This window comes from Pleurodeles waltl, chromosome 3_1 (assembly GCF_031143425.1).
Source record: "Pleurodeles waltl isolate 20211129_DDA chromosome 3_1, aPleWal1.hap1.20221129, whole genome shotgun sequence".
Taxonomy (NCBI): Eukaryota; Metazoa; Chordata; class Amphibia; order Caudata; family Salamandridae; genus Pleurodeles; species Pleurodeles waltl.
In genome coordinates this window covers 1,831,851,211-1,831,877,264 of record NC_090440.1, presented here as the reverse complement: position 1 = coordinate 1,831,877,264, position 26,054 = coordinate 1,831,851,211, and the positions used below count along the sequence as shown (strand labels likewise).

The 26,054-nt window shown below is 45.8% G+C and overlaps 1 protein-coding gene across 2 annotated transcripts in view; it reads right to left on the bottom strand.

Moving 5' to 3' along the window:
- PMS1 (PMS1 homolog 1, mismatch repair system component) overlaps nt 1–26,054 on the bottom strand; it is a 668,051-nt gene that overhangs the window by 284,979 nt on the left and 357,018 nt on the right. For both annotated transcript variants that reach the window (XM_069225897.1, XM_069225898.1), the window contains one exon: nt 8,752–9,228. In XM_069225897.1, coding sequence (XP_069081998.1) covers nt 8,752–9,228 — 477 coding nt within the window. The remainder of the gene's footprint in view (nt 1–8,751; nt 9,229–26,054) is intronic.

Genomic DNA, 26,054 nt, shown 5'->3' with positions numbered 1-26,054 from the left:
TTCCGCAATAAGGGCCCATTCAAGTATGAAGACTCGAACATCAATGCCTATCCAGACTTCACGCAAGAGGTGCAGAATCAGCGCAATTCTTTTGTTAAAATCAAGCAACGCCTACGAGAACAGAACATAAAATATGCCTTGCTCTTCCCAGCCAAGTTAAGGGTAGTGATGGAGGACCGCACTCATATATTCACCAGCACCGAGGATGCCTGGACATGGCTCCATGCCAAGGGCCTTGCACACCCCCGGGAAGATGCAGAGGAGGACGAGAAACGGCGGAGACCCACTGCAGGGAAGCGATTCAAACGGCGCACCAGAGGCCAGCCCAATGACTGGCAAGCAGCAGAGGAAAGAGCAAAAGTGCTTAAAGAGACGCCGCTGCACATGCAAAGCAGCAGTATAACTCCCGGCGGGCTTGTGGAGCTGGAACCGGATTCAGACACAGCCAGCTCCGTATCCACGGCAACAAGAGAACTAGGTGGGCCGAAGGTCACCCCAAGATCTGCCGATGAACTATAAACCACCTGCTCAGGCCCAGAGCGAACACTAGAGATGGCGACAGAAACTGGGAAAACTTATAGAGACTTCATGACACTGCCGAGATGTGGGGATAAAGTGCTTCCGACAATATATATCTCTGATATAAATACTAAGCTAAGTGATTTGGGGCACAAACAGGTGACATGTGGCGGGTGGGTGGGGCCAAAGGGAACGGAAATATGCCAAGGGGGGGCGCCCGTAGTTATTGGCAGACTCAGTCTGCGGCACGATGTGAGCCCCTTACAAGAGCCACATCTGTAAGTTATGAGAATCCCACTGTGCGAATCCAACTGGATGAAAGTTATGTTACACATTTTTAAGTTTTGTAGTTTCACCGTAGTTGTGTGTAGTATAGGGGGTTTAATTAGGGGGGAGGGGATTAGTAGTTTAGCAGAAATGCAGCGATCGGAATCACTTAATGCACAAAAGATGGACCTGCGCCCGCTATATCTAAATATTAGCAGTAGAAAGGCAGAGACCAGGTGGGCCAATATTAAAACCAGGCCCACAATACAGCAACATACCCCCAGCACCTTACAAGATGTCTTCTAGAAGCAACATGGGGAACCAGTATATCATATTAACATGGAATGTTAGGGGCCTTGGGACGCCGAGCAAACGGGCTAGAGTGTATGCCCGACTTAAGAGACTAGGAGTGCATATCGCTATTTTGCAGGAGACACATATGCTAGAGGGGGATCTACGAGACCTGCGCGTGAAATGGGGGGGCCAGCTGATAGGCACAACATATTCGACCTTTGCGAGAGGGGTGCTGATTTGGATAGCAGTGGGAGTTCCATTCCTCATGTCAACACACAAGATAGACCAGGGAGGGAGGTACGTAGTAATGGAGGGCAGATTAGATGGCAGACAACTGGCTGTGGTTGGGGTATACGCCCCCAACAGTAACATCACAGGCTTTCTTACCACTCTCACCCCAACGTTGCTGTCCCACCCCATGCCCCTAGCCATTTGGGGAGGTGATTTTAACAGCACCCCAGTAGCAGCATTAGACAGAAACAGCGCCCACCAGAGCGCATCAATCAACAGGAAGCTTACAAGCCCCCTACAAGAATGGGCAAACGTTATGGGCCTATACGATGTATGGCGGTTAGGCCACCCAGAGCAAAAAGAATATTCATTTTATTCGGTCCCACACAACACCCACACCAGAATTGACATAGTATGGGGCACCCGCGAAATAGGGGCGCTGACCACTGAGTCCGAATATTTGGCAAAGACAGTCTCAGACCATGCGCCACTACGGGTAACTCTGAACTGGGGCAGGGCACGTCAGGTAATTCCCACTTGGAGATTTCAGGCGGAGGCGCTACAAGATCAAGCATTTGCTGCAACACTGGGGAAATCTATAAGCCATTATTGGGAAATAAACGCTATGTCTGCAACAACCCGGGCGATAGAGTGGGATGCCCACAAGGTAGTGGCCCGCGGAGTATGTATGCCCACTACGTGGGGAGTGAGACGCTCCCTACAGACGGAAATTAGCAAACTTGAGAAGGAACTGAGAGTTGCGGAGAAAGCGGTGGCACGGGGGGAAATTGCCAGCACTGTCCTTAAAGAAAAGCGCTTAAAATACAATGAGGCAGATAGCAGGCTCCGCTGCCACGACTATAAATATTACTTAACCAGGTTGCAAACGGAAGGAGATAGATCAAGCAGAATGCTAGCGTGGCTACTCCGCGAGGATAGACAGCAGGCTCCAATAGGGGCCATCCGGGTGGGCGCGCAAGAGATGGCTACTACACAAGCAGAAATAAACAAGACGTTTAGGAATTACTACTCTAACTTATACACTAAACGTACTTTGTGCACAGCTACACAACTAGAGGCCTTTCTGGCGGACTCCTTCCTACCCCAGCTACCACAAACAGTTAGAGATGGAATTGAAACCCCTATAACAACAGCAGAAATAGAATTAGCCCTTGCACAGCTGCCCAGGAACAAAGCGCCCGGCGCGGATGGCCTCCCCTCGGAGTATTACAAAGCTTATCTACCCAGTCTGAAATCCCATCTGCTGGGAGTGTTCCAGGAGGCGTGGACTAAAGAAAGCTTACCCACATCCCAAAGGGAAGCTATGATAGTGGTACTCCCTAAACAGGGTCGTGACCACACGGATGTGAAATCTTATAGACCACTATCGCTGTTAAACACAGGCTGCAAAATATTAGGCAAAATTCTGGCCAACAGGTTAGCCCCCCTCATGCACTTACTGATACATGTAGATCAGAGAGGCTTCATTCCCAAGCGTAACACCTTCCTAAATATTCGTAGGTTGCTGAGTATAATAGGAGATACCCCCAAGAACGCACAGGAGGAAATGGTGCTCTCATTGGACATAGAAAAGGCCTTTGATACGCTCGAATGGGACTTCCTGTTGGCCACGATGGCCCGCATGGGAATAGGCCCTAACTACATCCGCTGGGTTCGGACATTGTACTGTAATCCGAGTGCGAGGGTGAAGTCAGGCGGGGTGATCTCTGATAGTTTCCCGATTTCCAGGGGGACACGGCAGGGTTGTCCATTATCCCCGCTACTGTTTGCCATAGCAATGGAACCGTTAGCGGCAAAAGTTCGTCACATGGAGTACAAATGGGGAATTATTAGAAATGGGTTACATCATACGATCTCACTATATGCCGATGATGCTTTGATATATATCAGGAACGGTTGCGCAGCTATTCCACCCGTAATATCCTTACTGGCTGAATTCGGAGGCCTGTCTGGCCTTGTGGTAAACTGGGAGAAGTTGTGTGTCTTTCCCCTGGTAAAAAGGGCTCCCAGCAACCATGATCCTCCAGAGGTAGGACACCTTAAGTGGTGCCCTACAACATTTAAATACCTAGGGATAAACATATACCATGCCACGGAGGACTTAAGAGATGGGAATTTGGGGAAGGCGCTAACCTCTATAAAAGGCTCCCTACAATTCTGGAACAAACTCCCTCTCTCGCCACCCGGCAAGCTGGCGATTGCTAATATGTTGATTCTACCTCGGCTTTTATATTACTTTGCGGCCCTGCCGATAATCATTCCCAAACGCTTCTTTAGCAACCTAAACACAGCATTACTGCAGCTCATTTGGGGAGGTGGCAGAGCACGAGTGGCGCTATCCACACTGCAGCATCCGCTGGATAACGGTGGCCTAGGAACTCCGAATTTTGAAAAATACTACGCAGCTGCACAACTTCAATGGGTCCAACATTGGATCCACAGACCAGAGCAAGCGGAACCTATGAGCCTTGAGCCCCAGCGGAACGAGATCCCCCTTTTAAATTGGCTATCGTCAAAGCCCCCCAGAGTGGCACTGGTCAACCCTTTGCTGGCAGCTGCGCATACGTGCTGGGCCAGGTATGTGCAAAAAAGAGCGGATAAGCTCCCATACTCTCCACACGTACCGCTGAACTACCTATTGGTGGGAAATGCAGCGAGGATGCAAGCTGTAAAGCTGTGGAATGAAGCAGGAATACTGACCGTAGGGGATTGCTATGAAGACGGTAAATTAATGACGTTCGAGGCTCTCCAGGCCCTCACGGAGATAAATCCGGGGCAGTTCCTGACATATCATGCCGTATGTCACGAAATCAGGAAAATATGGGGAATGGGCACCTCGGAACCAGAGATCTCCCCTGTGTTTCACCAGCTTCTACAATATAGTGATCAAACAAAAATAATATCCAATCTATACAGAACCCTCAACAGGACACCGGATGCACAAACAGGGAAAGCATGGGGTAGATGGAACGCAGTACTCCCCACTCCGATACCACTGGATGACTGGCCCAAGGCCCTGTCCCACATCAGAGGTGTGTCAAGGAATCCCAGATTCAGATACACCCAATTTAATTACACGCATCAAACATATCTTTCCCCAGCCAGAATAAAGCGCATGTTCCCTGATGCAGTATCAATATGCCCTAGATGTAGAGTAACGTCGGCATCCTTCTATCATATGGTATGGGACTGCCCGAACATACAAACGGCCTGGGCAGAGGTGGTAGAGGAGGTATCTGGGCTAACGGGACTTGCACTAGTAGCAGATCCCGGGTCCTGTCTGTTGGGACTTAGGAAAAGACCAAAAAAACAAAGACATTTACACAAATTCATAGACCTGGCCTTTTTAATGTACAAAAGGTTAATAGCAATGCATTGGAAAGCCGCTAAGGCTCCTGACATGAAATCCTGGTACTCTCTAATAATACGCTGGGCTCGCACTGAATATCAGGTACTAAAAAGAATGGTGCGCGAAGGGCGACAACACACAGGATGCTCTACATGGGAGGATATGGTGACAAAGCTGGAGGCCAAAAACGATGAGAAGCCGCCTTGAACCGGGGCACGCGTATTTGCAACAACCACAGCACAAATTCCTCTGCACCCCCCAACTCGGAAACAAAATTCACAGGACATCCAGGCACCACAGAGTATGCACACCATCTCCCCCCATCCGTCCAGTAATAGTCGCCCACTAAATCTATGCCACCACAGTTTTAGCGATGAGTGGGGAGCAGAAAACCAGGGGAGCCACCCGCACACACTAATTAAGTTGAGGCCCCCCTCAGACAATTAGGGAACTCATGCACGCAAAGCAAGGTCCACACTGGTCTCAAGCGAATGCCTATATAAAATAAACAAGGAAGGATAAACCCATGGAGGGTGCAGCCAGAAACGATACCGCAAGATTAGAAGTGTTCCGTGAAGTGCATATTGGGGGTGTGTGTAATTGTTACATGACTTAGATAATTAGCCATTGTTTTGGTTTATCCTGCGGTTGCAAATTGAACAATTTGTATCATATTTTGGAAAATAAAACCAATAAATATATTTAAAAAAAAAAAAAAAAGATATAGGACAACCTGCCCCCCAAGGAGGGCAGTAATAGCCTAAAATAAATGTGCCCCCCAGGGGAACAACCCTTGCCTAAGAAGTCGCGCCCCTTGCGTGAAATTGACAAAAAAAAAAAAAGGAGGGGGAAGGGGGCAGAAAAGGCCTTAAATAAAATTGCCCCCCTAGGGAGCGACCCTTCCCCAAGGGGCCGCATCTCTTATTCATAAATAATGTTTGAAGAAAAAAAAACTCCCTGGTGTCTAGTGGGCATTTCTACAGCCAGATCGCATCACAATCGGGCTGCAAAAATGTTTGCAGAGACATGAAAGGAAAGGAAGGGCCTTTCCTTTCATGCCTCTGCTTGCCCCCACCTCCCGGTTGGAAGAGAAATGATTAGCATTTCTCTTCCGGATTGCGCTGGAAGCTGTGATGGGAGGTGGCCTCTGATGAGGTCAGCACGCGATTGTGTGGTGACGTCATCAGACGTCATTGGGGGTGGAGGGGTTTGGGGTGGAAGGGGGAACAATTCCCCTTCCATCCCTAGGCCTGAAGGGGGTGGATGGGGGGCTCACGCCATCCATGAGCTGGGTGCAGGACGGGCTGGCCTCGTCCTTGGCCCACGGACGAGACCAGCTCATCCACAGCACCCGAGGGGTTAATGGTGTATGTGCATAAAATAATGCCTAATCTCAATGAACCTGCTAATTGCCCTAATTGTTTCAAACCTCTCTCCAATATACATTTGAGGGAGGCTACAGTGTCAAAAGAGACTAAAAGATTAAATAAATGACTTCGAGTTTAATTGAGGGGGGAATTGAGGGGTTCAGGGAAAGGTAGTGTGGCGTAGAATCATTCATTCCAAATGAACAGCAGGGGGGGGGGGTTTACACACATTCCAATAAGTAACCCCACTCATTATACTGAACATCTTAACATCTTATACCACACAGGTCTGTGAGATTTTGCAGCTATTACCTGCAGTTACTACCTATGTTATTATTGTTTTTCCCTTGTGCACCCCAAAGAGAAGGCTTAGTCTACGGAATAAGATGATACACTAACATCCTTATGACAAAATATTAATGTTGATGATGGTCCTCTCGGCTTAAAGGGCTAGAAAAGGATGCAATGGTGACTTTGGTGAAATTAATCTTACATCTTTTGAGGTGACTGATGTTTTTTCTGCTTAAAACAGGAGTTGTTCAGGGAAATTCTATTACAGAAACTGGAACTATAGGTGGAGGAAAACTCGATTTACTCCTACTTACCACTTGGGGTCAAGAAAGAGCCAGGTAAGGAGAAGCAGTGCTATAACCGGAATGTATTAATTGGTAAATACACTAGAGCCAAGGAAGGGTTCCTACATCTAGGGTTCAAGGACCTAAACAGTGCATTTGTGAAGCATGCATAAATGTGGCAAATTATGAGGTAACTAGGAGTGCCAGATCCAATAATAACATTATCAAGTCTCTGTATCACAATGCAGCAGCAAACGTCTGTTATTGCCATAATGATGTGTACAGCCCCTTTCAATGTGTCCTTGTACCTTTGTTATTTGTATTTGACCCCTCTTGCTGCCATTGTCAGAAGCCACGGTATGAACATCGTGCCATATGCCGATGACACACAACTCATCATTTCCCTCACCAAAGACCTGGACACGGGCAAAAGGAACTTTCACACAGCAATGGAAGCCATCGCCACTTGGATGACAAAAAGCTGGCTCAAGCTCAACTCCGCCAAGACGGAGCTCATTATCTTCAGAAACGCCACCTCAGCTTGGGACGACTCCCTCACCAACTACCACCCCCCGCACAGATCGAGCACACCCGCATCTTGGGACTCGTCCTCGACTCCTCCCTATCCATGACCCACCAGGTAAACTCTGTTGCCTCCTCCTGGGGGCACACACTCCACAACCACTGGAAGATCTTCAGATGGATCCCAGCAGACTGTCCCAGGACAGTCACCTACGCCTTAGTCCACTAGGAACATCAAAAACTTCAACTCATCCAGAACGCTGCTGCCAGACTCATTCTGGACCTCCCTCACCGAGAACACATCTCCCAACACCTGAGGACCCTCCACTGGCTACCGGTCGAGAAGCTAATCACCTTCAAGCTTCTAACCCACACATACAAGGCCATACACAACACAGGACCAGCCTACCTGAACCTTTGCGTCTCCTTCCACACCCCCACCAGATCCCTCCACTCTGCCCAGATGTCCCTGGCCACTGTCCCTCGCATCCGCAAAACCACCACCGGAGGACGATCTTTCACCTACACTGCAGCAAAGAGCTGGAACAACCTCTCCCTGCACCTCAGACAAAGCCCATCGCTCACCATCTTCAGGAAGAACCTCAAGACGTGGTTCTTCGGAAGAGGCCCCTGCCCTCCCCTCCCCCCCCCCCCCCCCAGCACCTTGAGACCCTCACGGGTAAGAAGCCGCGCTTTACAAGTACTGATTGACTGTTTGATTGATTTAGCCTGTATATCAACAGACTTAAAAAGGTTTTACTGGATAATAGTAAAGAGATGGCAAGGTTAAGTGCATGTCTACCCCTTCTTTAATGTACGCAGATGACGCTGGAATTATGGCCAGAACAGCCAATGGGCTACCAAAACTTCTAGATTGTTTTACTTTTCTCATGGATCAATTAGACTTTAAGGCTAATTTAAGCAAATATTATACAATGATGGTGTTCAAAGTAGCACAGTGACCACGTTTACATATTTAGGGTTATAAATTAACTGTTGTAAATTGGGGCGATTTGAGAAACATTGAAAATCAGAAGGGTAATAAATCATTACAGGGCGTCTTTAGATTTCCCTCCTAATTAGGGTCTAAGCCCATTAATAAGAGGTGCACTATATATAAATGCAAATGCTTTTCTGCTCCAAGTTATGGCTCAAGCCTTTCTGACTATAATGACTACGCTTCCACACAAAAGATGGAGAGTCCATTTTTAAGGAGACTTCTTGCCTCCAAACTAAAGAATTAGGTATGGCTTACATTGAAGAAACCCTAAAAGTCTGGCCCGTGCTCTTGTGGCATGTAATATGGATTAAAGCCCGGCATTATTTAACAGAGCACGTATAAAAGATTGCCTGTGAACAAGGCCCTGGACATTCCTTGGTTGAACTATATCAAAATTTGCGCTATTATACTACAAAAAGGTTGCAGGCCAGCATGTTTTGAAACTCATGTAATAAATTCAAGACATCCATGATATGGCATTAAAGACAAAAACTCGGAACAGCAAAACAAACGTTTTTTCAAATAGAGAGTTATCAAATTGTAAACAATGCTCTGACTGTCTTCCCACTCTTGCACTAACCTCCACCCCCACTCGCCACATAATACCTGTCTGTTAATATGATTGGGTTATCCAGTGTCTCTGCAGGGACTTTATGGTTCTCCATTAGTCGTTTAAACAGCAGAGCTTCTTCAACTCTGTATGGATTTAGCAACATTATCTTTTTTTCAGAAGCAATGATCCATGCACCAGGAGAGCTCAGTTTATTGACAAGGCCGAGCTCTTCTCCACTCGAATCACACTTGTTTGATAGTTTCTGGAGACGCTGTTTTAGAGAACTCAAAGTAAAGGGTACGGAGACAACTTTTACTGGACACGATTTTGGTTTTTTTTCTTTCTGGGACTGAAAAAGTGTGTCAAGTATTTGCTGGTTTGACAAAGGTCCATTCACTCTAGACTTTTGAGCGCAAGACAATCGCAGTTTTTTTTCTGTTTGTTTTGGAGTTCGCTGTACACTCTGTTCGGCAGCTTTCTTTGTCTGGTTAGTATATCTCTCCTGATCTTCAGCTGCTCTTTCTTCATACCTAAGAGATAAGGCAATAGTGCATGGTCAACATCAGATATTCCATTAATAAGAAATGCAATATTTTGATACAGTGGTCAACAAAAATCGAAAAGATTTCTTGTTTAAAGCATTTTCACCATTGTAGTTGATTAGCATGTGTTCTGTAACCCGCTCTCAGAGGTGGGTAGCTTCAGAGAGTTAGCAATGTGATGGCACAGGTCATATTCTCTGCAAAGTAACCGTTCCCCATCACTATGAGAAACCATCCTCCCTTCAATTGTTGACTGTAAACTTGCCTTGGACTCTGGACCGTGCTCTGGTGCAATTTGGCTAGGTTTGTGTTACACATATATTACATAAATACAAACAAGTTCTTTTAATCCAGTATATTACAGATTTTTTTTTTCTGAACTTCATGAGGTGTTTGGGGTCGTCAGAGAGCTGGGCTGCACGATGGCCACACATTAGTGGGGCTCTGGCGGCTGAGTGTACTATCCGTTCAACATCCATACTCTAGTGGCTTCATCCATTACACCTGAACAGGGTAGCATGTATAAGGAGGCTGCGAATTCCCCTGGGACCAGTATACCTTCCAAATGTAACATCTGAGGTCCGGTGGTACGACGGGCTGCACTATGCTGCTGGAGCAAGGCCCAGTGAACATGAACATCCGGGTGGAACACATTGCTGGAGGAAAGTCAGTGAGTGATCCTCCCCTCATCGCACCGGAGATGTATGGTTAGCTGCAGGGGGAGGTGTGTGACGAGCGCCAGCCTAGCTGGAGATGACCAAGTTAGAATGAGGCCTTATTGGGGAGGTGCCAGACAGGCACTTATCCCCTCTTGTAGGGAGACCTCTTCAAATCATAGGATCCGTGTGTGGAGTCCAATACATTGAACTGTTGGTGGCTGATCAGATCAGCAGGCAAGCCAGTTTGGTGAGTGGGTGACCCTGGGAGAGTGCCTTCGGCGTGGGGCCTAGCACATCTCACCGTCTCCCTGCCTGAGAGCGGCGTCTGCCACGGTCTACATGTCCTGTGGCGCTGGTGGGGCCTCCTGCTAAATGGTCTGGGCCACACAAGGGGATACACTATAGGGGATACTTCAGTGAGTGAATGAAACATCATTGCTGTGGTCTCGCATTTGGGGCGATAGTCATGTGAGGCTGGGACCCTTGCTGCCTTACTGCATATTACTGCTCGGGGCCCCGCTCTTCGGCCCATGTCCCAGCTGCAAGTATACCACTTCCGGTGAGAGCCTGGGCTAGTGAGTGGTAGAAGCATATGTTGGGTCTGCTTGTGCCCCTGGACACTGACTGTGTGTGCCAAAGGTGAGGCGGGACCCGGGGACAGTGATCCCTGCACCCTACCGCCTGGAGCACATAGCTGAAGGGACTTGATACACGTGAGCACACCGGCAACAGCAACAACATGGGTAAACAGGACCAGCAGCAGTCCAAACTCCAATTCAACACAAAAAAGCCATCCAAACAGCGCAGGTTGAGCAGTGCTCACCACCACTTGACGGAGCCACAAACACTCCTATGGAGGACATTACGCTTATCCTAGAAGACATGCAGAGTAGTCTCAACACAATCAATTCTAAAATAGACACTTCAACAATTCATGTAGATCACATGAAAGAGCAAAGAGATCAGCATGCAACCCGTCTGGAGCAATTGGAATGCAGAGTCTCAGACACTGAAGGCAACACCAACTAGCAGAATGAAAAACATTTACGAATGGAAAAAGTGCTTGCAGAGATAAAAACGAAGGGAGAGGATTTAAGGGCGCGCTCCCCCGTAACAACATAGAAATTGTGGTCATTCCAGAGACTACGGCAACTACAGAGACTACAGCAATGGCAAAGGTTGAAGATTATGTGGAAAATATGCTCTGGTTCATCTTTGGCTGGGCCCTTACATCTTTGTTCTCTGTGGAGGGTGCACACAGACAGTTGGGACCACGTCATCTACCGGGAGGCACTGGCTAGTCCTATCATAGCGTACATACTAAATTATAAGGACTGCACCACCGTCCTGAACTTGGCACGAGAACACAGGAAACAACCCTATTTTGCCAATAGACTATCCACAGACCCAGATTTCACAGCTACAGTCTCGGCAGCGAGACAAGTTCATTCATCCCTGCAAAGAAAATGCTGTTCAAGGTGGGAGTAAAGTATGCCTTAGTGTATCCTGCTGAGCTGAAAGTTCTTTTTGACAGGAAGCTTAATTTCTTCATGGACAATGAGCAGACCCTTGACTTCTGATGTAGACATGTACATTGCCCTGACCTGGCACAATCATCAAACGAGAGAGGCCATACCCGCCGCAGCCAGATGGAGGGATACCCACAGGGCAAAGCAGCGTCACCAGATAGACGCTGTAACTTGTGTTTCTGGATTTTGATCTTGGCTCTGGCCTCTATATCATGTTGATAGAAACTTCTCAAGGGCCGTGTGGAAGTGCATGGGGACCCGGTAAATAATTGCAGGAGCCAATGGACATGGCATTCCACTCAGCTGCCCGTTGAGTTGTTCGCCTTCCTCCCTCGCCACCACAAGGATGAATCCCATAACTGTATCTGTTTGCTCACATGTGGGGTTCTGTTAGGCCTTATGAGTGGGAGTATGGGTGTTATTTTTTCATCGATGTTGTAGTGGGTGGGCTTGGGGCTGTTGCTTGGAGGGGGCATGTAGGAAAAAAGGTACACGGGACACAAACACACTAACACAGCTTCTACCACGTAAGTATGCGGCCATAACAACCCTGGCAAGGTGCTACTGGTATTATGCCTACCTAGACACAAAATTAACATTGTGTTCTTGCAAGCGACATCTCGATTCACAGAGATCCTGAACCCTGGCAGCACAATGGGTCTGTCATAGATCACTGGCAAACTATTCCTCATATGCCCGCGGAACGGCAACACGGGTCAGAAGATCGTCATGGTCTTCATGGTCCTGCTTGAAGAGAGTGATAGTCAGGGCAGAATTAACATAATGCAGGCCAGACTAACGGGGCAGCAAATCACACTCCTCAGTGTTTAAAAACCAACAATGATGACTATGAATGTTTTAACCAGCTATTGCACAGATACATGCCACTGACACAGAGTACGATTATATGGGGTGGTGACCTAAACTTAGTTCTAAAAAAAACAAAAACATGGATTGCTTCCCTGAGGACAGGCGTACTCATCATGCAGCTTGTCACTACAAGATATAATGGAAACACAAGGGCTCATCGATCGGTGTGTGAAGGCACAGCTTTTCAGATACCAGTGGGTACACACATTTCAAATGCTTATGGGTCATGGGCGACACTAGATTACTGGATTGGCACAAAAATGTATGTAGTTGGACTGTGCAAATACTGCACTTGCCATGCACATATTCTGATCACTCTCCAGTAAAATGAACGATCACGCCCCCGGATTCAAAGCACAGGACAAGGCTACAATATAGCTCCTACAGCCCGGACATTCACCGATATCAGAGACATGGCGTCTGAATTTTAAGAAGAGGCCGAACGAGAGGTCAAATATCGGCACAAGCAAGCTGTTGCCAGGCAATATGGGGAAATAGCAAGACCGAGCTGGACTCTTGCACCCCTGACAAAACAGACACATCAGGCTCCCATAGTGATACGAATGTCCGTGGTGAGAGAGGATGCACACTATATGACTCTGACTACATACTGTCATAATGTGTAAATCATTATACACAACTTTATAAAACGCGCACACATAAAACGCAAGATAAATATATTGCATATCTAGATTGTGTCACACCAGCGTAGATTGAAGGACCACATAGACAGTTTTTGGCAGAACCCATCACTGTTGATGAGATAACGTCCGCAATATCGAGCCTTCCAATCTCTGGGGCATGACAAGTTCCTAGCAGAATTTTATAAAGCATACACACAAATACTCATCCCTTGATTTCAAGCAGTTTATGAGGAGGAGTGGCACAAAGGGGTACTCACTCAATCCTTCAGAGAAGCGATTATCATTTCCTTATTGAAACCAGGTAAAGAGCACTCGCTCGCAGACTTTTACAGGCAGCTATCATTCACACGAATTGATGTTAAAATATTTGCCAAAATCATTGTCAACCGCCTATCACTCCTTTTTCCTGACTTGGTCCTTGCAGACCAAGCAGTATTTATACTGGTTTGGGCTATGTCACATAACTCATGGACCCTGTTTGTGTTTATTCATCAGCTGGAGCCGGGCTTAGAAGCAGTATTGGTCTTTCAGGATGCCATTAAGGCATGTGAGTATCAAGAGTGGACATACCTTTTTGTAGTATTGCGTCATATGGGAATGATTCCTACCTTTGTTGGCCTGATAGAACTAGTTTTCAATGCTACTACTGCTAAGGTACCGCTTAATGGTCTTCACTCGCACTTGTTCCGATTTCCATGACACAAGGCAGGGTTCCCCCTTGTCTCCAATCCTTTACGCCCTGTCAACAAAACCACAGGTCTGTGGCCAGTTGTGAACCTTCCGGTAAACATTAAGGCATCTGGATCAACCAAGATGTAGCAATAATTATCAGTGAAAATTACGGCATCACCATTGCACACATTAAACAACAGGTGCAAAAATGGATCAAGTTCCCCTTATCACTACATGGCAGAATTGCCATAATGAAAATTATAGTGCTCCCTAAACTATGATACTTGTACTATACTGCCCCCAGGGCAATTTTTGAGGTACGAGGCTATGGTGCAAGTCGTGCGTGAACTCTGGTAGAGCGGTGTGCAGAAACCCGCCAGGACTGCTGTCTTCCAGACCATGCTGGGAGTTGGTGGGGGGGTCACATTCGGTCACTTGGACGTAACGGGCACTGAATGACATGACAGAAAGGTCACTAGACAACCTACGACATAAGTGGGAAATGGATCTAGAGAGGGAGCTGTCGGACACCAGTGTGTTGCCTACACACATAAGATATCGTGCAACACCTGCCTGAAATATATACAATTATACCCACAAGGCCTATCTCACCCCACACAGAATCAACCTCATTTATGGGGGGATGCCAGGGGCTTGCTCCGCACTGCCAGTTGCTAGACGCAGATTCCTGCCACTTGACATGGAGGTGCCCCAACCTGCAACACTATTGGGATGAGATGATTTCCAGGATAAATCATACCCTAAACAGACAACTAGAAAATACACCATTGCTTTGTCTGCTGGAAATCTTTAATAGACTGACTCCTAAGAAAGTGGGCAACAAATTCATAGACTTAGTCCTGGTTGTGGCACAGAGAAGGGCAGCAATAGCTTGGAAACACAGGGCCTCATTCCGACCCTGGCGGTCATGGACCGCCAGGGCCGGGGACGGAGGAAGCACCGCCAACAGGCTGGCGGTGCTTCTGGGGCAATTCTGACCGCAGCGGTAAAGCCGCAGTCAGAAAAGAGGAAACGGCGGTTTCCCGCCGGTTTTCCCCTGGGGATTCCGACCCCCTTCCCGCCAGCCTGTTCCTGGCGGTTTACACCGCCAGGAAGAGGCTGGCGGGAACGGGTGTTGTGGGGCCCCTGGGGGCCCCTGCAGTGCCCATGCCATTGGCATGGGCACTGCAGGGGCCCCCTAACAGGGCCCCATTCTGATTTTCAGTGTCTGCAAAGCAGACACTGAAAATCGCGACGGGTGCTACTGCACCCGTCGCACACCAGCAACTCCGCCGGCTCCATTCGGAGCCGGCTTCATCGTTGCTGGGGCTTTCCCGCTGGGCGGGCGGGCGGCCTTTTGGCGGTCGCCCGCCCGCCCAGCGGGAAAGTCAGAATGACCGCCGCGGTCATTTGACCGCAGTGCGGTCTTCTGGCGGTCTCCGCCCGGCGGGCGGAGCCCGCCGCCCGCCGGGGTCGGAATGACCCCCACAATCTCGGACCAAAGCTGGAAACATGGGTGGCAGATGTTGCACTTTGGGCACGGGCCGAGGAGAGGGCACCGCGGGGAGAAGAACTGAGAGGAATCAGACGTAGACCCATAGCATCCCTATGGACAGAAGTGATTGAGACATGGGAGACACTAGATGTGGTTGCTGCTAACAGTGACCCAGTCGGAACGCCTATTGGGGATCCCAGAGCGAGCCACAGAGTGATCCCACATCCCCATAATGTGCTACTAGTCTGGCACATGTAAATCCAAGTGCACCACGCACATCAGTGGTGGCATGGTGCTCCACTTCCCCACCTGGTCCCTGGATCACCTTAGTGGAGGACTCATGGCCCAATCAGTGGGCAAGAGATCACCCTACCCACACAGGAGGCAGGAAACATGTTTGTGGGATCTTTAGCACACTTGCTTATTACTCCTTTAGGCATAAATATTGGATGCGATGGAGGGGCCCCGACTCCCCAACCCTGCGGTCGGCTCTAACATGCCAGTTCTTCACCTAAGAAGGCTACTCCATGATGTTAATCAAACAGTACGCTGTGTCTGTTAATAGGGCCCTGCCAAGAATGATGTAACAAAATGTAAGTATTATGAAACCAGCTCTCAAATATGATTGTTTATTCCTGTCTGATGTCTCCATTGATTACATTATATATTATGTCATAACTTTTGAAATACTAATAAAACAAAAGTGTTAAAGAAAAAAAACATCCCCATCCCTCTCACAGGGCACTTTTTCATACAGTTAAATCTCTCATGATCATATTAGCCTGGGCACGTAAACAACCCTGTACAAAATGTGAGACACTGACTTTACCATATGACCAGGGGAATAGTGGCTTATGCTATCACAGTGCATCAGCTCCTTTCACATACTATAGGCTGAACCCACCACCATTGATGAGTCACTTAACAATTGAACATGACATATCATTCCCCACTGCACTATGGGCACAGATAAGGCAACCCCCAAATGTTCACAAAGAGAAACGAATACAGTGGCTAGTACACAATTAGCCTCGGAAAAATATGACAAGGGCATGGCAGCAAAATATTCTTCTCCCCAGGGCAGTTATAATGTGTTACACTCGTTCTTAAAATGACTAGCAACAAGGGGATGCCGACGCACGGGGGGGTCTATTTCAGGAAGGGCACTTTTTACAGGTCATGGACTTCTTACATAAAGGGGAAACTACTGCACTGGACACCCTCAAGTTCCTCAGACTACCAGCACTATGTAATACTATATATAGCTTATTTTCCAACCATGTGCCCAGTTTTACTACATTGACATTATTCCTCACTTCCCAATCAAATAAAAGACTGGTGACGAAGATGTATGATAAAATGCAAAAAGAGGTCCCGATATGCGTTCTACACACTAGGGAAGAGGACCTAAATATACTCATGCTATATAAACAGTGACTATACTGCTGTGGACAAATAGGCTCACCATCCATGAACAGCCACCTTCAACTCTTTTGCGTTAAGTTCTTGCACCACATTTACCACACTCAAATTAAACTGCACCATGGGGACTGCATATGGACTCCTGATGTGGTAGGTGCGATGCTGAAGATGCAGACTTAATGTATGCGGCCTTGATCTGTGATCACATAGCAAGATACTGGCATGAGACCTTTCAAATTATCGCTGACATGAGACCTTTCAAATTATCGCTCCAATCCCCAAAGTGGCCTTACTGGGATATACAGCATAAGTTCCCAATGCAGTGCATATACTTACATTCTTGGCTTTTCTTATTGCTAAATGTAAAGTGACGTGCACATGGGGTGGCAGTGTAGCCCGCTAATTTAAGAATGGTTACGGAACTTATCATACTGCTATGAGCAGCTTGACACACATTGCCCAGATAGCAAATAAACATACAGCAATGGGGAGTTTTGCCAGAGCAAACAAAATTGTCCGCTCAGCAGTAACCCATTTAACTGAGCTATGCCCACTGGGAGAACAAGGGTGATTCCCTAGGATGCAAATGACAATAGAAGCATTTCACCCCAAATAAGTAAGCTAACTCTGCCCAATACATTTCTATGGAGTGAGGTACTTACCATAGTAAATAAAACATGTCTGGGAACGGGGTGTGTGTGTTGGGAAGGGGAGGTCTGGGGGGGAGGGCAGGGGGGTCATCATTGAGTTTCCACTGCTTAATGTCAGTGATTGCATGTTCTCTCTTTTATTGACAACTCCACATCAATATAATCAATGTAAGGATGCTGGTTCTGAAACTTGTAAGTGTTGGGACCACAATGCTCTATTCTCTTCACGTTTTTTAAAATTTCCCTGACATAAAAGAAATAAAATAAAAACTTAATGACGAACCACGTTCTGTGAAGGTCTGTCCATATGAAAGTTGTGTTCTGTAAATGGACAAAGCCTTTTACCCATGTACCACCCACAGAGTCAAAAAAATAAAGCAACCCTTTGCCTGCCTAATAGTTTGTAACTGGGAATCTATTTTATGTTAAAGTGCACACTTTATTTTTATGCCTGGCATGTGGGCTTCTTGCCTCTGCACGCCTTGGGCTAAATGTAGGTCTTGCCTAAAGGAAGCTTTAGCTGTTGTAGACAAACAAAACAAGCATTTCCAATGCAATGGGTCTCACATTTGCTTGAGTTAGAGCTACTGGCGCTGTAAAAGTATAACTTGACTTTTCTTGCCTTATACATTGTTCAACCCTGCATCATAATTTGGTCTTTTCATGCCACATAATTCCAGTGGCCCTGCATATAACTAAAGCACTTTCATTTACCTTGTTCCTCTATCAGCATCCAAAAATAAAAATGTCATCATTCAGCATCCTATTTTAAATCTGCCATGCTAATTCCAATAGAATACCTCTTTCACCATCCCACCATAGGAGTTGCTGGCTGGCTAACACAATTAAAAAAAAAAAAAAAAAACACACCAAACAGCCACGGAGGAGTAAGGAGAGAAATCAGTTAGAAGGGTCACCCAAAGATATCAAGAGTGTTCAACCAATCATAATGTAATAAGGATGTTAAGCTGGCCTGAATCATGGTCATAACTGGAATAAGGAGAGATTAATAAAACATATACAATTATCATATAAACCCAATAAAAGCCTTTAGCAGAGATAAATGTTTGGCATTAGACTGTAATGCTCAGAACAGCCCCTAGAGGACACCTTAATGAAAATAGCATTTGTAAGAAACATGGTCATGTAACCATATAGCTAGCCCCCAGAGGGCATTACCACATGAAAAGAAAATGGCAGAAAGTAATGCAGTTTAACCATATATTTCACCCCTGGAGGGCATAGTGTATTACAAGCGTATTACATAATTTCAACATTATTTACAATGACGCCATTGTTGTTGCTTATTTATCTTATGTAACTAACAAACATTGACAAAGCCAAGGGTACTCCTGGCTTTTTGTACTTGTAATGTTACCTGTTGTGTTATGTCTCTAGATGTAATGAAAGAAAGAAGCAGCAAAATACCAGTGCGGCGGCTCACTATGCTAAGCACCGATTTTTAGCTTATGTGTTTTTAAAGCACACCCTTCATTACATCAGCAATGCCCCTTTGACTGACCCCCAGCTTTTTAAGCGCACTTAAATCCCTGGCTACACTGTTACACCTGTCAGTCTGTTGATTCTTGAATGAAGGTGAGACGTTTTGAATCCCAATAAAGTAAAGGAGACTGTTCTTTTTGGTGGGGTTCAGACTGAGGGTGTTGGCGAGAGGGGAGATTTGCAAAAGTGTGAACCCATAGAAGTCACTTTTTTGGTGGTGAATATCATTAAAAAGCAATCAGTATTCACCAAATAAAGGCTAGTTTGTAGGTATGCATCTATAGCGTTAGGATGAGGCCGTAAGACATTCTCCGACTTTTGTGTTAATGATAGCCTTAATGTCACCTTAGCAAAGCTCTGTTACATCCATAAGTATATAACTTCGGTGTTGGGCGCTACACGGAAATCAAATACCAAAAAGTGAAATGAGCGATGCCAGTGAAGCAGAAGGGGCATAATTCATATAGTGTCAGAGTGCCAGATAATTAAGCCACAATAAATAAGATTCTTACAGGGAAGCGACAGTGGTAAAATACATTTCAAAATATGTAATCTGTTTCTTGGTTCCACTCCAATAAACATTTTCTTTTCCTTTATTTTTGTACTTTGCTAAGAAAGCATAACAGTGATTTGTTTATGTCTTTCCTTTATTCCATCTGCTGTAAGCACAGTGTAACTTAATGTGCCTGCTGTGTGTTACTATCACCAAATGATCTTTCTAGTAAACTTCGGCATTAGTCATACTGTGATAATCGGCCTGCTCGTGTGATGTACAGTAAGTAATACTTTATCTTAATGTCAAATGAGTCAGAGGACCGAGCCGGTCTCGTAACACTGCCACCTACAGCCTGAATAGAACCATTGCAGTGTTCTCTATTTACAAAGAGCCATTATTTGACATAACTACTTATACAGTGGTGGTAAAAATTTAAACAAGACTATTTAAAGTGTCACGCCATCAGCATGAAAGTGAAGGAGCACACAAAAGGAAACATAAGTTCGCTCGCAGTCAAAGGTATCAGTAGTTATGCAATTGCTTATGTCACAGGGAAGATGTCATGTAAAGCGCTCGACTACTGCACAGCGAGATCGCACTGCTTAGGAAATAAAAAGACAAGAATTTTCAATGCAACGGGTCTTGCATTTGCTCGAATTAGAGCTATTAGCATTGTAAACTCCCAACCCGACTTTTCTTGCCACACAAATTAAAAGAAAAACAATGAGCGAGATTGAGCTATGTATAACGCAGCGCAATCGTGCTGAAATTTAAAACCAAAAAACTGAGCGCAATCGTGCTATGTAAAACCCAGTGCGATTGTGCTACATGGAAAATAAAAAGATGAAGTAGTCCGGAAACCATGCGGAAAACATGAAGCCTCGTATGTTTTCAGTAGTTGGCCGGTGCGCTTGAGGAGGGCTAAACACCAGAAAAGGCATGACGTATGCATGCCTTTCACTAATGAAATCAAGCAGATTTTAAAAGGCAAGCCCACAAGCCAATGAAAGTGACAGGTGTGACATGGGCGTGGTTAAAAGCCCAAAGAGAGATTACAACAGGGACAGCGCGCTTGTGCGCTCAACCCTAAAAAAGTAGTCCAGAAGTCATATGGAAAATATGGAGCCTCATATGTTTTCAGTAGTTTACCGGTGCTCTCGAGGAGGGCTAAACATCGGAAAACGCATGACATATGCATGCCTTTCACAAATGAAATCAAGCAAATTTAAAAAGGCAAGCCCACAAACCAATGAAACTGATGGGCATGTGCAGTGGGCTTGGTTAAAAGCCCACAGAGTGATTACAGCAGGGGCCAGAGCGCTTGCGTGCTCGACCCTAAAAACTATTGTGTATAAAACTAATACTAACAGTGGTCTTTGGATTAGTTCATTGGTTGACTTTCTTGCCAATCTCATTTGCTTATTTATTATTTGAAGGATTTATTTTCTCTACTTGTGTTTGTCCCTTCCTGTTGCACAGATTCTTTACCATTTATTTGACTAGATGACTTGTATCCTTCCACTGCTTACTTTACGGAAACTACTTTTATCTTTTGCTTGAAGCACTACACGGAGTGAATGTGTTTTCTATGTCTTTCTTGTTCTCCTTTGTGTGTTGCTTCCCTCTCCGTATCTGTGCACCACTGTGCTCTCCATGTTACCATCACAACCACACAAGCTTGTCTATTGCCTTCCTTTCTAAACTCTTCTTTTGCTTCCCTTCTCACCACCACCCCTCATCTGTGGCATATACATGCACCTTTATAGCTTCTTACATGCTTTTTTTAAAGCTTTTTAGGGGGACTGACAATGGCAATTTGCTACAGGGCCAACAATTTATGTTTTTTTTTTTTTTTATTTACCGCTTTAAGATAGGCATTCGCCACCCTTGAACAGTAAATTACAACCAGCATTTGCGCAATGCAATGGGTCTAGCGTTTGCTTGAGTTAGAGCTACTAGCGTTGTAAATTCCTAACAGGACTTTTCTTGCCACATAAATTGAAAATGAAAAGTAAAACAGTTGACATGAGCAAGCCGATTCAAAGTGCCATGGCTGCCATGAGCATGAGCTCAAAGGAGAGACACAAAAGGAAAAATAAGTTTGCTTACAGTCAAACATATCAGCAAACATGCAATTATCCATGTAACAGGATCGATGGCCAAGGTGGTAGCAAAACTGCCCTAAAGAGGGACAAACAGAGCATTCACCAATGATAAAGGATTTTTGAAAGGCAAGCCGTATGAATGAGTGATAGTGATGGGCGTGCGGTGGGCATGGTTAAAAGTCCACAAATAGATTACAACATGTAAGCTCGACCTAAAAAGAAAACAGCCGCTGTGTCATGACATAAGCGTGCACATGAATCGCGTTGCATGCTCGCACACAAATCATGATGTAGAGGCCAAAATCAAATGGCCAGCACAATATGCCATATGTGCATTTATGTGTGATAATGCACACAAGCATACATTATAATGCAGCGCCATCTTGAATTTCTTATGTCGATGCTGTTCAGCATCTGCAGCAAGCATTGGGAAAGCCAATTTGGCTAATGCATTTTAAATGTGTGACTTATAGGCTTTGCCAATGTTTATTCTCTTTCAAAATTAATTACTGTCTTTTACATGGTACTGCACTATTTAAGACATTGATGGTTCTTCCAGCTCTTACTTAGTTCAAAAAGGGACCTTTTTACGTTTCACATGAGTAACATAAAATGAGTCTAGTTTAGGGTTTCTTTTATCCAAGATCTTCGGGGCGTAACGTTAGGAATCTACAATCCGTAAATGAACAAGTACTAAATACCCCGGACTCCAATCCTCTTAGTAATAGATTTCAACCTCTTACAACGCTAGAAGATTTGGATTGACTAACCAGGAACAAGATAGATTTTCCATATGAATTTGCCCTGGATGTAAATAAAGAAAGGCCTACCGAGAACAGGGGAGATGTATTCCGCGAGATGGTACCTGATAGGAACATCATAGACATCCATTTGAATCAGGGAAACCAACTCCCTCCAATAGTTTATACTCAAGATGATGTACCACTCTTACCATCTATAGAGGAGGCGCACCCCCAACCCTATCAATATATGGAAACAACCATACTTTACTGGAATGTGGCAGGCCTAACTAATAAGATCAATAACGAGCTTTGGGTGAATTTCATTGGGGATTTTCCTTGTATCTGTCTTCAGGAGACTTGGACATTAAATCCAGTCCACATAAATGGGTACAAGACATTTCATACACCAGCTGTACAGGCTAATCACGGCAGGCCAAAGGGAGGCCTATGCACATATATCTCAAACAAGGCATGGCTACACAACCCAAAAATGCAAATCACAAAAACCTATTATCAAATGATTGAGTGCAATTTGGATCAGAACACGCACCTAGTACTCATCAACTTCTATAATAATGCAACACATAGAGAAGTCCCCAAAATTTTAACAGAGATGGGTGAGGACCTAGAGGAAATATGTGCGAGCAATAGACGCAAGACTTTTATTATATGGGGGGGCGACTTTAATGTACATCTTTGCAAGGAACCCACAGGAAAGGTGTGTGGTTGGGATACCGAAGACATCGGCATAGAACCACATTTTTCACATACCATTCAAGGAGAGGCAATGAATTCAGTGGCCCAAAAACATAATCTGTCTCTTGTAAATTAATTATCTTCCGAAGAACTACAGTTTAAACCAACCTTTAATGGAAGGGGTGCAAATACAGTTATCGATTATATTTTAATGTCAACACATTTTGTACACTATTTTACTAATTACATAATCCACGACATCGCAATAAGCGACCATTTCCCTCAAAGCCTGGAACTTTCACTAACTCCTGCCACACAGGCTAAAGCCGGAGAGGTAATGATGGCAAACGATATTGTACTAGCCCCGGGTAATGGTTATATACTGAGATGGACTCAGACCGACCCACAGGTATTATTAAAAGATATATTACGTGAACATACCCAAGTGTTCCTTGATTGCCTTAGTGATGATACGGCCCCAGGAGAATGTCTAAGTGCTTTCCAACAGATAACCTATGCTGTAAAAGAAGCCCTCACGACTAGGACAGGAGGGGCAGGGGGTAAGAAAAGGGAAACCGGCTGGTTTGACCACGATTGTACGAAAGCGCACACAAGATTAAAAAAAGCCCTAAGTGCCCCCATAAGATGTCAGACTGAAATACGTATCTGTAGACTGGCATACAAGACAGCCATAAAAAAGAGGAAACTCGCTTTGAGAGGGAAGTCATGGGACAACTTACACAGAGCTATTCTGATGAAAGACAATGCCCTCTTCTGGAAAATAATAAATACTCCCGTTCTAGGCGACAATAATACCCCTAGAATGGAAATTGCAATTTCGGAAGAGGACTGGATCATGTACTTTTCTAAGATATACTGTCAACCTAATGACAGAGTTCCTCTGGACCTTTTAAAAGTCCCAGACCTTGAGGAAGATCGACACCTAGCAGTATCACCTCAGTTTACCTTAGAGGAGGTAGTAGAAGCTATAAACACAAGCAAAGCCGGGAAAGCGCCAGGGCCCGATGGTGTTCCAATCGACCTATATAAAGCTAACACCGAATTATGGGGCCCTTTATTGACGCAGGTACTGAGGGCCATTTGCACACAAGGCCCACCATCAACATGGCGTCATTCTATCATTATACCCATATACAAAAAGGGGGATCGCCTTAACCCAGCCTGTTATAGGCCAATTTCTCTCCTCGATACATCAGCCAAATTAGCGGGGAGAATAATTCTAAATAGACTCCAAATATGGGCGGAAGAAAATAACATCCTATCCCCAGTGCAGTATGGCTTCCGCACAGGACTAGGTACAGTGGAACAGGCTCTGAATTTAACTATCCTAGTGGGGAAGTATACGAAGACCAGAGAGGGTAATTTGCACCTGGCCTTTATAGATTTATCCTCAGCATTTGACTGTGTTTTGCATGAAAAGTTATGGGATATTCTAATAAGTATGGGGGTCGAACCAACAATAGTCCATTTTATAAGGGATTTGTATACTGGGTGCAGAGCAAGAGTAAGGTACGGCATGAGAGGGGAATGCACTAAGGGGGTCATTCTGACCCTGGCGGCCGGTGACCGCCAGGGTCACCGACCACGGGAGCACCGCCAACAGGCTGGCGGTGCTCCCAAGGGCATTCTGACCGCGGCGGTTCAGCCGCTGCCCCATTGAATCCTCCATGGCGGCGGAGCGCGCTCCGCCGCCATGGGGATTCAGACACCCCCTACCGCCATCCTTTCCTGGGGGAAACCCGCCATGAACAGGATGGCGGTAGGGGGTGCCGCGGGGCCCCTGGGGGCCCCTGCAGTGCTCATGCCAATGGCATGGGCACTGCAGGGGCCCCCGTAAGAGGGCCCCACAAAGTATTTCAGTGTCTGCTTTGCAGACAACTGCACCCATCGCACCCCTGCAACTCCTCGTTGCAGGGGCATTTCCGCTGGGCCGGCGGGCGCTCTTTTGGAGAGCGCCCGCCGGCCCAGCGGAAATGTTTGAATGGCCGCCGCGATCTTTTGACCGCAGTGCGGTCATTTGTCGGAGGCCGTCCGCCAAGGTCTGAATGACCCCCCAAGTCTTTTGGCATATACAGAGGGGTGCGTCAAGGCTGCGTTCTCGCACCACTTCTATTTTCATTGTACATAAACAACTTAGAAAGTGAATTGATAAGCAAATGTAAAGACCTTCCACAAATAGGCAATCGCCCCGTTCCTGCACTCCTTTACGCAGACGATGCAGTACTCATGGCCAGGACACCGCTAGCCCTCCAGAAACTCCTAACCACTTGTATAAATTACATGACAGCCCTGGGCCTCACAGTCAATCGCTCAAAAACGTTCATAATGAACTGTGGCAGGAAACTGAGCAAGTCCTATAAAATCACTATTCACGAGGACAAGGTGAAGATAGCTCCCACCTTCTCATATTTGGGCATAATGTTCGATAAACAGGCCACTTGGGCACACTGCGTGAAAACAAAAAAAGATCAGATCATTAAAACAACGGCGGCCTTGAAGATCTTTTCCAAAAAACTAGGGGGGATCTCCCCGTCAAACATGGTAAAAATCTACAAAGCCAAATGTATCCCGGCGGCCACTTATGGAGCATGTATCTGGGGGTATACCAACTGCCATGCGATTCAGTTGGTGGAAAATGACTTCCTCAGATACCTGCTAATGGCACCAAATAGCACGTCATCATATATTAGCCATTCGGAACTAGGGGTCCACTTTGTAATTGATTTAATTAAGATACAGCCTCTATTATTATGGCATAAAGTGTGGACCTCAGAGCATACCGGATTAAACAAGGCCATACTATTCGACTGCATGAACCTAACACACTCGTTTAGAGTTCCCTGGCTGAGATATATTATGACCTTTTTTTAAAATATGGGCTGCGAAGCCTATTACCAAAACCCACAATCACTGGAAAAAATAACCAGGAGAGAATTGAGGGCTCTGACATTGAAGCACTTGGGTGAACAGAGATGGGAAGTGGAATCAAAAAAATCTACAGTAATGTCTAACCAACTAATTCTGTCGACGGATGCAGCCCAGCCTTACCTAGTAAGCGTGGTAAATCCCCGAAATCGATTTGTTCTCACAAGATTCCGCTTAAATATCTTTCATCGGCTAGTAACCTTTCCGATTATGAGTGACTGGAGTACAGTTTTAAGAGCATGTCCATGTGATGCGAAAGCTCCCCAATCTACAATGCATGTGGTCCTCTTTTGTAAATTTTATGATATACCAAGAAAACGTTTCTTATTGCCTTTTTTAAGATCGACTAATTTGCGTCAGTGCCGTGACGCGTATTTCAGCTTA